Source organism: Asparagus officinalis, chromosome 5 (assembly GCF_001876935.1).
Source record: "Asparagus officinalis chromosome 5, Aspof.V1, whole genome shotgun sequence".
In the NCBI taxonomy this organism is placed as follows: Eukaryota; Viridiplantae; Streptophyta; class Magnoliopsida; order Asparagales; family Asparagaceae; genus Asparagus; species Asparagus officinalis.
This window is the reverse complement of record NC_033798.1, coordinates 123391019-123403770: the sequence shown is the minus strand read 5'-3', so window position 1 is coordinate 123403770 and position 12752 is coordinate 123391019. Positions and strand designations below refer to the sequence as shown.

General features: G+C 37.4%; 2 protein-coding genes across 2 annotated transcripts; one reads left to right on the top strand and one right to left on the bottom strand.

Moving 5' to 3' along the window:
• On the top strand, window positions 1585-7906 carry LOC109841089 (methylthioribose kinase 1). The gene is made up of 6 exons (XM_020409955.1): window positions 1585-1975; window positions 2935-3244; window positions 4834-5008; window positions 5092-5293; window positions 6370-6584; window positions 7521-7906. Exons 1-6 carry the CDS (start codon window positions 1790-1792, stop codon window positions 7693-7695), a joined length of 1263 nt encoding a protein of 420 aa, XP_020265544.1. The 5' UTR covers window positions 1585-1789; the 3' UTR covers window positions 7696-7906.
• Window positions 8025-10586, bottom strand: LOC109842546 (pentatricopeptide repeat-containing protein At3g24000, mitochondrial-like). Its single transcript, XM_020411411.1, has one exon. The coding sequence runs from the start codon at window positions 10584-10586 to the stop codon at window positions 8025-8027; it is 2562 nt and encodes an 853-aa protein (XP_020267000.1).

The window sequence follows — 12752 nt, the reverse complement described above, 5'->3', positions numbered from 1 at the left end:
GTTCTTCACTAAATTTCTCGTCGGTTCTACATGTGTCTCATCACATCTATGAATAGTATGACTATGTTGTACGGCCGTCCTATTTTATTTTGAATTGGAATGAAACTTAGCTGCTAACAAAATCAGAACTTGTAACCGATCTCTCTCTTAATAATGCTATGTACGTACGTCACATCACTCAACGTTCCTTGCCTTTCTGTTTTTTTTCCACTTTCACGCATGCGTATAATTGATTGAAGAAATTAAAATCTAGTTGATTTCAGCTATGTCTAATTGATTTAGAAGCCGAAGTGAGCACTGAAGAAGAAATATATGAAATCGAGAGAGCGAGAAAGAATTGGGGTTAACATATATGTGCAGTGTAAGAAACAATTGTTTCTTCTGGAGATTAACCATGTTGTTTCTTTTTTTAATGAATAATGGGGCTTCATCATCATTAATTAAAAAAAAAATCTTGTAGATGACAAATTAATCCATCTTGCTTTGTTATCTCAAGCATATCTACGAATTGAGAGTGAGAAAGAATCAGGGTTAACGTATACGTCTAAGAAGTAATCATTTTTTTTCTTGACGCTAATTAACCATGTTGTTTCTTGGTGTATATATATAAATATATGCATTTTGATGTTCTGAACTTATGCAATAGTTGGTTACATGCCATTTTGGATTGTAATGAATTAGGAGGAAGTTTCTACATTAAATTATTCCACATTGGGGTACAAAATCATTATCAAAATATTCTAAATTTTAAAGCAGAAGTACCACAAAATCACATCAAACTTGCTCGTGCTTCTTATTTGGAAATAGAGAACTAGAAACCTTGATTTCGACCAACATCTCAGCAATTTCTTTATCATCCATTGACTTTCAGTTAGCATAAAAACATGTTAAATAAGAAGTTACCAATCAATTAATTAAGGGGGGAAAAAAAACAAAGCACACAATTTATGAAAGTATGCACTTTGAATTTATAAGCAAGAAGGTAAGGAAGAGAAACCATTATCTTCTTAAACACGAAACATTTGATTTTAAGCCCATACCTTCCGCATGAAAATCACATGAATCGTAAATGCTATTCTAACCCTAAGTTTTTTAATTGAAACACTAACTCAAAATTAGCACAGCGGATTACGTGCAACGCAAAAAGCGTAACTCAATGAGTCATTATACCATTAAAATTAAATTTTGAGAGAGCAAAAATGCTCTTCACATGAAATATACACGTAGGTGCCTTCCCCATCCAAAATTACTATTTACTTATCTAAGGGGTTGTTTGGTTCCGGTTTTTGGAAAAGGAAAGGACGGAAAAAACTGTCAAAATATCAGTTTTTTAACAGCTTTTCCCTAAAATCGTCTCTATAAGGGGCTGTTTGTTTTGAGTATTTTGCCTCGGGGAGGGGGTGGAAAGCTGTCATTATGGCAGCTTTCTCCCCAAAACGCCTCTTTAATAGGCGTTTTGGGGAAGAGGTGATTTTGGGGAAAGTTAAAAAAAACTCACATTTTTTACAGATTTCCTCCCTTTTACCGATTCAAACAGCCCCTAAATCCTCTAACGGCCTATTCTGAGCCCGACCCGTTTAAATATCTACACAGATTCGACGGCACCTTTCACGCCATTGCGAGAAGAACAACGGCCAGGTTCAATGAACCCATTCGAGCCCTCGACCGATTTCTAAATTAGGTCTTCGTCTCTCAATCCTCAGGTCTCTGGACTTCTCGAAACCCTACATAAAAAGCGAACGCTCTGCTCCCTGATCTCTTTAATCGGGGCTGTCTGAAGTAGAGAGCAATGGGAACTCAAGGGTTCAGGACTTTGAACGAGGAATCCCTAATCGAGTACATAAAGGCGACGCCTGCGCTCTGCTCGCAGTTGGGCGATCAGGTCGAGGGGTTGACGATTAAAGAAGTTGGCGATGGGAACCTCAACTTTGTGTACATCGTTGTTGGCCCAAATGGCTCTTTCGTCATCAAGCAGGTAAATTTAATTCAGTATATTGTTGTGGATTGTCATTGATTTGTCTTTGGGTAGATTGTTCTAGGTTCGGGAGTAGATTTTAGCGTCAAGTTGAAAACTTGCGACGTTTCCAGGGAACCCCAAGTGATTTAAGTAAGAAATTATGTGATGTTAATCATATAACCACTAGTGGTGAAAAATCATGGGACCAGATTTTAAGAAAGTCCAAGTATTTACTGTGTCAGGGCGATATGCCTAAATCTTCTCTGTAGGAGACAGTATAATTGGATTCTTGTTGACCTTCAGGAACTGGTGAAGTCCGCGGTAAAAGTCTTTTGATGATATTTTGATTGCATGTGATGCTTTTTAATGGTTAACGTTACATGTCTTTTTGTTTATAATTAGTCTTGAAGGAATCTATTTGCTTCTGCAGGGCATATAAATACGCTGATGCACTAGGAAAATCTTCGTATTTTACTTTGAGCTGTGCTACTTTTGAATAGCATCCAAGATGCAGATAAAACAGACCCAAATTCAAAATTTGGGTAATTGAATTTCCACACTGTTGGATGTGAAATACAACGTATAAACGACCGACAAACATTTTTTTTATGATTTTGATTTTGTTTAACTAGACATCTTTCATTGTTAAATTCAACGTTTTAGAATTCTGACAAGATTAGTAGTTTTTTACGCCTTGATAAATTGCTCTAAATACGTTTGAAATCATCAAAAAAATTATTTGTAATTAGTTCATGACATCCAATGGAATAGATTTTTAATTTAGAAATCCAAAAATTGAATTTGAGTGTATAGAATCCACATCATAAATTCTATTAACAATAGCACAACTCAACTCTTATATTTTTACATTCTTGTCTTGCATCCTATCACATTTAGTTAGTTTGGAAATTTTTTACATCCTCAACTTGTTTGACACTAATCAGGATTATCTCATGTTACCTGCATGACAAAATCAGGCGCTTCCATACATTCGTTGTATAGGGGAATCATGGCCAATGACAAAGGAGCGTGCATATTTTGAAGCGCTGGCATTGAAAGAGCATGGTCGCCTGTGTCCTAATCACGTCCCTGAAGTTTACCATTTTGATCGGCCAATGTCCTTGATTGCCATGCGCTACTTAAAGCCTCCACATATTATTCTGAGAAAAGGACTGATCGCTGGGGTAGAATATCCACTTCTTGCTGATCACATGTCAGACTATATGGCAAACACACTCTTCTTCACGTCTCTTTTATTTCGTTCGACATTAGAGCATAAACGTTCAGGTATGTGTTTGTTATATATCTTCTCCTAGTAATCCAATATAATGAATGCAATTTTACATGTTTGAGCTTGAGGCCTTGATTTATATGCTATCACATGCATAAATCAAACTTCTTGATGATATCAATATCAAACTCGTATTATTGAATGAGAAAAGTTGCTGTTGTTGTTTTGTATCTTTTTGTTGCACAAGTTTCGGAAAGTTTGCTTTAGTCTGTGGTTTGTATTAAGGACATATGTGGTGGTGTGGATATTATCGATGATGTACCTACCCTGATTAGCAGAGACCACACTCTAGGGCTGAGGGTGTGGGCTTTCCCTTCATAACCAGTCCATTTTGAGTAATGAAGTGGCCAGAGCCTCATTCTGGAGGTTCCGTCTGTATTCTTAAAAAAAAAAACTTGTCAGAGCCCCGACTTACAGTCATCTTTCTGCAGGCTGGAGCTGTCCTATGCTCACCAGTGGACTCAACTGAGAGATGTTGAGATTGATTGATAGATGTTGTCATCAACTTTAATCTTTGGTGAATTGGTCATTTTACCAGATCATTTGTTAATTATAATTGACTTCGAAGTTAACAATAATCATGCACTACCTAATGTTCCTCCCTCTTTTCCACAAGAAGATCAACCTGCTCTTGGATCCTTTTTTTCAAGATCTGAAGCATTCACATGATTCACAAAGAAAGGAAAAGAGCAGTAGCATAAAGTGTATGGCTAATAAAGGCATCCAGATGATGCTGAAGGGTTTTTGATTCATGAGAATGTAGTTCCGTTTAATTTTTTGAGCCTTACCTTTGAATGCCCCAACATCAAATCATATAATCTTTCCTTTTCATTTAGACTCTTCTAGTCTGGGAAAAACTGGTTTACCTTTGGGTTGTATGAGCTTAACTGCAAGGAAAAGAAGATAGATCAACTTATCCACCGTTAGCTATCAAGCTTCTAGCATATGGGTTAGGCTCTAGCATATGGCCCTTTCTCGGTCATGATTATCTTGACTAGAATTTCATCACCACTCTGTAAATGATTGACATCATGTTGATAATCTCATAGAGACTTGGTCAGTTCTTTTGTTAAGCATTCTCAACCTTAAGATGTGCTCATAGCTGTCCCATTTCAGTTCAAAAAGGTTTCAATGATGAAATTAGTTAATTAAAATCAATAAGCAGGCTCAGGTGAGGATAATGTCAGAAACATTTTTTATTCATAACTTTATTAAATTGTTCAAGTTATTCTTTTGCTCTAGAGAGCCATTCAAGTTTATCTTGTTCAAGTATATGCTGCAGTTTCAGCTTCGCTGTTCTGATATTTTTATTTCCTTCTGTGACTTGTTGTCTGCATTCTGCAATTTATTTGAATCCTTTTTAATTGTTCTATATTTTTTTGCATTCTGGAAAGAAATTTGGCAGCACTAAGTAGGCCTTGTTGCTTTTCAAATTTACGAGTGTGGTATTACTGATTGTAATGTTATTTTTGCTTACACAATGAGCAAATTGTTTAGCGGGAATATCTCCTGAAATTTATTTTTCCTAGTTTTGTGCAACTTAACGAGATCAACATCTTGCTGACATTTCTTAATGCATTTGCAGTTGCTGAGTTTTGTGGAAACGTAGAGCTTTGTAGACTCACTGAGCAGGTTGTTTTCTCGGATCCATATAGAGATGCTCAATATAATCGTTGGACTTCTCCCTACCTTGATAATGATGCTGAGGAAATTCGTCATGATGATACTTTGAAGCTCGAGGTTGCTGGATTGAAATCCATGTATTGTACTTCCCTTGATTCTTTGTTTTTGTAGTGATAGTTGCATGGAATCCTACTTGTCTTACACAACTTTTAATTTGCAGGTTTTGTGAGAGAGCCCAAGCTCTAATTCATGGAGACCTTCATACCGGTTCTGTCATGGTGACTACTGACTCCACCCAGGTTATCGATCCCGAATTTGCTTTTTATGGACCTATGGGGTTTGATATAGGAGCCTATCTGGGAAACTTAATTCTAGCCTTTTTTGCACAAGATGGACATGCTGATCAAGTGAATGATCGGGAAGTATGTATGAATTTCTCTATGTCGTTTCTTCTTGTCTTTGGTGGATCTGTGCACATATAGTTTATTTGCTTGTTTTATAGGGCCAAAATTTCTCATGAAAAGACACATGAATTTTTTAATCTTAAAATTCTTTAAGCTTGATTTTCAAATTTAGTGCTGTTTCTGTTTACATTTTGTTATTTTCTAGTATTAGGCACTTTTCTACAGTTGGGTTGCAACTTTTCATGCTATCATTTTAGTAGCACTTCTTACTCCGAACTTTTGTCTTGTTCGATGCACATTTTATTTATACAGGAATAGTTGAAGGATGCTAATTATAAACTTACTATCGATTATGCTAATTCTTAGTTATTTACTACTATATGTTTCTAAGATAATTAGATTTTAAGACTTTGTGTGAGTGAGCAATTTGATTGTGACTTGATTCATGTTCGTTAGTAATTTGAGGATGGAGCTCGTGCTGTTTCCCTTCTTTGGCCCCCTTCCTTTTTGCCTTTCTTCCTAAGGTCAACATAACTTATTGTCAGCTTTCAAGGATGTGACTCATGAAGAGTTACTCGATATGCTGCCGCAAATGAGGAATTTAGCATGCTATGGACTTAGACTTAGGATTGTAATTATTAAAGTTTCCATAATATTGGCTTAATTCAGGGTACATGTTGAGTGAATCGGCAAGTAGATATGTTGTTAGAGAAATGGTCTCTGTCTATAAGCCTTAATCCATGTGCTATCCCTGGTTTATTGACCCTTAAGTAAAGATGGCTCTTGGCGAGGTACATACCATATAAATTAATACAATCAAGTATGGTTCCTGTACCTCAAGATCACAATATATTTGACCAAATGGTAAATTCATAATGGTTCTCTGAAATTGATTTGCTAGTGCGTACCATAAAAACTATTCATTTTCATATTATATGTCGTATGATAAATGTTATCGGTGGTGCTTTTGTCAATTGCACTAATCTACAGCCCTTCATTTTATTGTATACCATTTTTCTCATAAATTCTGGGTCGTGATTTTGGTGCAAAACTGTGTACTCTCTCTGAATTGAGTTGTTTTATGTGTTCTGCAGAAATATAAGCATTGGATTTTGACGACCCTAAGAGAAACTTGGAACCTTTTTGAGAACAAGTTCATTTCACTTTGGAACAAACACCAGGATGGAAAAGGGGAGGCCTATCTTGCATCAATATACAACACAACAAAGCTGCACCTCCTGGTCCAAAAGAAGTACATGAAAGATTTGTTTCACGATGCTCTCGGATTTGGCTCTGCCAAAATGATAAGGTTTCTTCTCTCACATATATCTATTTTCTGTTTTCTATGCTAATTTTTGTTTGATTTGGGAAAATTTTACCTGTTATTATTGGTTATTAGCTTGTTACCTCGCCCCCCCAAATCCTTGACTGATGGGCAAGTGTTAAAAGCATATTGGATTGTTTCTAGGACAAATTTTACCCTAGTGAAATTGGGTTATCTACAATTGCGTAACCATGGAAAAAGATATATTGGACTAAAGAATTTGAGGTTCACTATGACTTAAAGGAGCTGATATCCAAAGTTCTTGCTAAGCGCACTACTTGTACATCATTTGATTTGAAAACATTTTACCTTATTCAATAAAATGTGTAGGCACCAGCTCGATACTTTAGAAAACTGTCGTATATAAATGTTTGTATTCCTTGCATGTATTGGAAAATTTTTAAATACCTTAATACTTTTGAGATCTTAGAAGCCATTTACGGTCATCTAGTGGAACTTGCAGCTTTTATTTTTATTTCCTGTCATACTTTCTTATTTATTAAGAAAGGAAATAGAGATTTCTTCTTCATATCTATTTAGGTCCTTAAGTTCTGGCTGAAGTATAGCTTGCTAAAATGCCTCCATGCTTATGTTTATGTTTTTCTTTTGCTACTGACATCTGGCTGAATGTTAACTGGCTTTCCTGATGTCAAATTTATTCCATTAACAGGACAAATAGAGTTTGTAGACTATGTTTTAGTTAACAACACATGAATTTTTTGTTGTTGATCTCATTCCACAAAAAATTTCCTTTTGTTCCTGGGGAAAGCTTATTATGCTCAAATGGATAAAATTATTTCTTGGTGTTTTCTGGGACAAATTTGAACTATATGCATCACGATTCATGCATTCTGCTGCACTTAAAATGTTTGTCCTCATCATCTGGCATTTACAAATTGCCAAATCCCTTTTTTATTGCAGGAGAATAGTGGGGGTAGCACATGTTGAAGATTTTGAATCAATTACTGATGCTAGCAAGCGTGCACAATGTGAGCGCCGTGCTCTCAATCTTGCAAAGTTGCTTCTCAAGGAAAGACGCGGGTTTGATTCAATTGATCAGGTCATTGCATCAATTCAGGAGTTTTCATCATGCTGAGTCTTTTCCGGTGAAGTGTGTTTATTATGATGCCAGTAATAAAGTTCTGTGAGAACACAAATAAACCGCGGTTTAAGATGCTAGTGTTATTCTGTACCGTTTAAACTGCGGTTTAAGATGCTGGTGTTACTCTGTACCGTTTAATTTACGACTCTTAATCATGCAGGGAAAATATACATGAATATAAAAATCCCTCACCCCCTGTCCTTTACCTGATGGATTCTAATCTCTAACCGAATGAAATGTATATCATTTCTGAATTCAAAGTTTGTTGAACTCAAAACATATATAATGTGGATAGTCTGTCAAAGTATGTGCTTCTTCTTATGCTACCAGTAATCCCCGCAGGAACACTTCCCATCCTTAAACGTGTGAAACCTTCTTGAATCTCTCAAGACAATCTCCCTATCCTCAATCTTCGAAACAAATTTCATCCAGTTATGACAATCTCCACAAACCCTAAGGTTCTTGATCACCCGAACAACTCGTGCATTTCCTGCCTTCAATACAGCGAAAGAAACAGCTAGCTTCTCGCTATGCCAACTGAGAATCTCTTCCTTTTGAACCTCATCAACATCATGAAGCACAAGCTCAATCATCGGCACATATCCAGTCTCCTTGCATCTCCCATTCAACTCTCCGAGCTTCTCGTATATCTCCTCTCTATTTCTATGATGAACATCTCCAGCTACAAATACACGCTTTTTTCTTGCAATCTCCACCCAGCTACATCCGGCTTCCTTCTTCAATCCTTTCTCTCTCATCTTCTTTCTTATCTCCACTGCTTCTCTCCACAATCCAAAAGAAGCATAGAGATTAGAAAGCAGTACATGAGTCGTCTCATCCTCAGGCTCAATCTCTAAAACCTTCGCTGCTGCTCTCTTGCCTGTCTCGAGCTGCTTATGAGCATGGCAAGCTCCTAGTAACACTCTCCACAATGGTAAGCTAGAGCCTTGGTTTAGCCCTAATTTAGAGATTCCAGCTGCAATCATAGCTTCAGCTCTTTCAAATTGGCCCGATCGTCCGAAGAGATCAACCATACACGCATAATGCTCAACGCTTGATTCTCCGTAGTTCTCTTTGCTCATTAAGCCAAAATAATGAGCCCCTTCTTCAACTAAGCCAGAATGAGCACAAGCAGTAAGCAATCCAAGCATTGTGACTGAATTTGGTCGAATGCCATTGTTTCTCATTTTCTGAAAGAGGTGGAGGGATTCAATCGCCATTCCTTGATGTGCATATCCTGTAATCATCGCTGTCCATGTGAAAACATCTGTGTTTTTCATCCGTCTAAATATCCTATCTGCGTCGGCCATGCTGCCACATTTTGAATACATGGATATCAACGCATTGTTGATCGATAGGAGAGAGGTTCTTGAATTACAAAGACTACTTTGTTGCTTCAGAGTGAAACTATGAATCTGCTTCCCTAATTCGATGGAGACCAATCTCCCACAGACTGTAAGAAGAATCGAAAGAGTCAGATGATCGAATCCCAAGCCTTGGTCAAGCAAATATATGAAGAGTTCAATAGCTTCAGTGTAACAACCATTCACTGAATAACCATCCATCATCGCATTCCAAGAGTAGGAATCTCGTTCTCCCATCTGCCCGAAGATTTTCTCTGCATCCTTTAATCTATTACTCTTCGCATACGTACTTAAGATGGCGTTATATACAGATATATTTATTACTTTCCACACTGATCTCCTCAATATATATCCATGAATCTCTCTGCCCAGTTTGCAGGAAGACAATTCAGACGATATTGCACTAAGAACAATGGTAATCGTGTGATCGTCAAGTTTGTTTCTCATCAATGACATTTCTCTGAATAATTTGATACAACTCTCACATTGTTCATTCTGTGCATATCCTGCGAGCATCGAGTTCCAACTGATAACATCCTTGACAGGTAATCTATCAAATACACGCCTCCCTTTTCCCACATCGCGGACCTTTCCGTACATAGTAATCAAGGAATTCCCTATACTTGTAAAAGAATCGAGCCCTGATCTTATAACCTGAGAATGAACTTCCCTCCCAAATTTCAAATTCGAAACAGACGAAACCGCACTCAACACACTCAAATATGTAATCCTATTGGGCTTAACGACAACTATCTCTCCATTTAGTCTCCTGAACAAGCACAATGCCTGCTCAAATTCCCCATTCTGCTCATACCCGCCAATCATAGCATTCCAAGATACAACATTCATGAAATTAGCCTTATCGAAAACCTCTCTAGCTTCTCTCAATGCTCCGCATTTCGAATACAACGTGATAAGCGAATTTCGCAATCTCACATCATCAACCATCCTCTCCTTGATCATCCTTGCATGAACCATTCTCCCAACCTCAATCTCTCCACTCCTCGAACAAGCACCAATGATGATCACATAAGTAGCCTCATTTGGCTTCAAACGTGCAACGTTGATCATTTTCAGTAACAACTCGAAGGATTCATCATATCGGTCATGAGATGTGTATGAGGACATGACAGAGTTCCACAGGGGAACGTCGAGTGAGGCCATTTCATCGAAGACTCGGCGGGAACAATGTAGGAGGCCAAATGAAGAGTAGGCCGTAATGAGAGAAGAGCGAATGCCCGGGTCAGAGGCGAGCCCGGAGAGAACGGCTTGGGCATGGAGTTGGAAGGAAAGGGAGGGGTTTGGGAGGATGGAGGAGGATTTGAGGAGGATTGAGAGGGTGAATTGGTTTGGTTTGAGGTTGAGGGATGAGAGGTTGTTGAAAAAGTTGAGGGCTTGAGGGAGGTTGTTTTGTTTGGTGTGAGTGAGAATGATGGAGTTGTAGTGTTGGAGAGATGAAGGGGAGTTTGGGGTTGAGTTGGGGATGATGCTTGCGGAGGTTGGAGGTGAGAGTGGGTTCATCATCTAGAGAGTTTGGAGGGGTGACGTTGACAGAGGAGGAAGGGAGGGAGGGAACTCGGGGTCCGACGTTGGGAGGGAGGCGGAGTTGGTCGAGCTCGATCGGAGTTGCCAGAGGTCTGGATTTGGGAGCTCGTTTTTTTTTTTTTTTTTTTTTTTTTGAGAGAGAGAGAGAGTGTTAGTGCTTTAAATTATGGCGTTGGGTGGAAGTGGAGAAAGAAACATGTGGGCATGGTTTACATGCTTATCTTTGTTTGTACCTCTTGTTCTTATCATATTAGACCCCCGCATCTTTGTTAATTATATATTAAACCCTCAAATCTTTATATTTGGCGGTGTAATTTTAGAGATATGAATATTTGAGAGTCTAATATAGAACTGACACATATTTGTTATAAAACCAATCGATTTTCTATTGTTGAAAATATCTCGAAAACAGTATATTTTCATTTTTCAAGCCATCTGTTTCAATTATGCCGCACTAGCTATGATGCCAGTTTTGTAACAAAAATTAGAAACTCTACATAAGATGGATCATAGATGGTTGTCACGTGAAGGTATTTCTCAACAACGATTGTTGACAAAAAGTTTTTAGACTGGATGGAGAAATAAGAGGGATAATGTTGTCCTTTGCAAGTTAAAAGTGTAGCCGTACGTGGTATAAGAAGTTAAAACATTGTATTATGAATAATGAACGCATAGTTTGCAGACTTACGTGACACCCTTTTCACGTGACCATTTTATAGATCCCGATCTGATTAGTTATTAGTGTTACTCACATTATAAAATCTTGCTCTTTATTAAATCTTGATAGTAGTAGCCAAAGCAAAATCAAGGCCAAATATCAGAAAACTCTCTTAAGTTTGGACAATTATCAGATAACCTCCGATAATAACTTTCAAAATATTAGAAAACCTCCTTAAGATAGGTGTTATCAGAAAACACTGTTAAGTTTGAGATTTCATTAGAAAACTCCCTAATGGCGTTAAACATAATTTTCACTGACAAAAATAGCCCCCTGCCTATTTTTATTTACCAACGCAAAAGTTACAGTTTTCTGATATGTACCATATTAGTAGATTTTCTGATAAAATCTTAAACTTAAAGGGTTGTTTCAGATACCGAGTATTTGGATTTTTCTTTTTGTGATGAAAGTTACAGAAGGTTATCTGATAATCATAAAAAATGAAGGAGGGTTTTCTGGAATTTGGATCTTTTTTACTATAAAAAAAAAGTAGTGGAAAAACCGATACATTATTATAAATCATTGATTTGTCTAATGAATGGTTATGATTTAAGGAAAATTACTTCTAGCCCCTAATTTCCTTACAAGTACTCTGCCCCCATTCCTTAAGACTTTTTCAACGCTTCCAAAAACCCCAAAAGCAAAGCCATATTTCCCCGAGCCCCCAAAACACAAAACCCAAGAGTTTAAAACATGTGAAGACCATAATATCCTTTCTCTCTTTTTTTTTCATGATGTTACTGCGATGATTTGAAATAGGTTTTTTGGGGGAAAAATTCTAGTTCCCTCCAAAATTTTCCAACACCGTCGACATCAAAAGAAACAAATGCACAAAAAAAATAAAAAAAAATAAAACACTAAAAAAATCAAAAGAAAAAAAAAATAGAGGAAGTGAAAATTTTGATCGTGAAGTCAGTCTATTGATTATATTAACCTAAATGTATCACAGTCAAGAACATTTCACGGGTGATAATTGAGAGAGAAGATTATATTGCTTTTCTTTCGAGGAAACAAACAGATCTACGACGGAGTTTACCTCCCATTTATGAAAAAAATCATTAATCTATTAGTTATACAAGTATGCAAATTCATGGAGGAAAAAAACTAATATAAATGTCAATAAATTACCCTTCGAATGTTTAAGCTCCTATCGTTACTTAATATGCATTACGTGCAAAGCACGTGCTACATACTAATCAAAAAAGAATGTCAGATGGGCCTATTGAATCCTGGCTGCGCCTGGTCCACACACCTGGTCTGGGCCGAGCCAAAAATGTCAAAACTAAGCTCTAAATGCGAGATTAGATACATTTAACCGTGCCCATTAACTAGCAGGTTAACCGGTGAATCTCCTACGACCTGGCGACTTCGTCTCAGCCACCCAACCCGTAATCCTGCGTCGTAGCAACCTGCTATTGCCGGTC

Coding starts and splice junctions, on each gene's coding strand:
- LOC109842546 (XM_020411411.1), bottom strand. CDS start 10,586: ATGAACCCACTCTCACCTCCAACCTCCGCAAGCATCATCCCCAACTCA.
- LOC109841089 (XM_020409955.1), top strand. CDS start 1,790: ATGGGAACTCAAGGGTTCAGGACTTTGAACGAGGAATCCCTAATCGAG. Junction 1,976..2,934: donor GCTCTTTCGTCATCAAGCAG/GTAAATTTAATT, acceptor TGACAAAATCAG/GCGCTTCCATACATTCGTTG. Junction 6,585..7,520: donor GGCTCTGCCAAAATGATAAG/GTTTCTTCTCTC, acceptor TTTTTATTGCAG/GAGAATAGTGGGGGTAGCAC.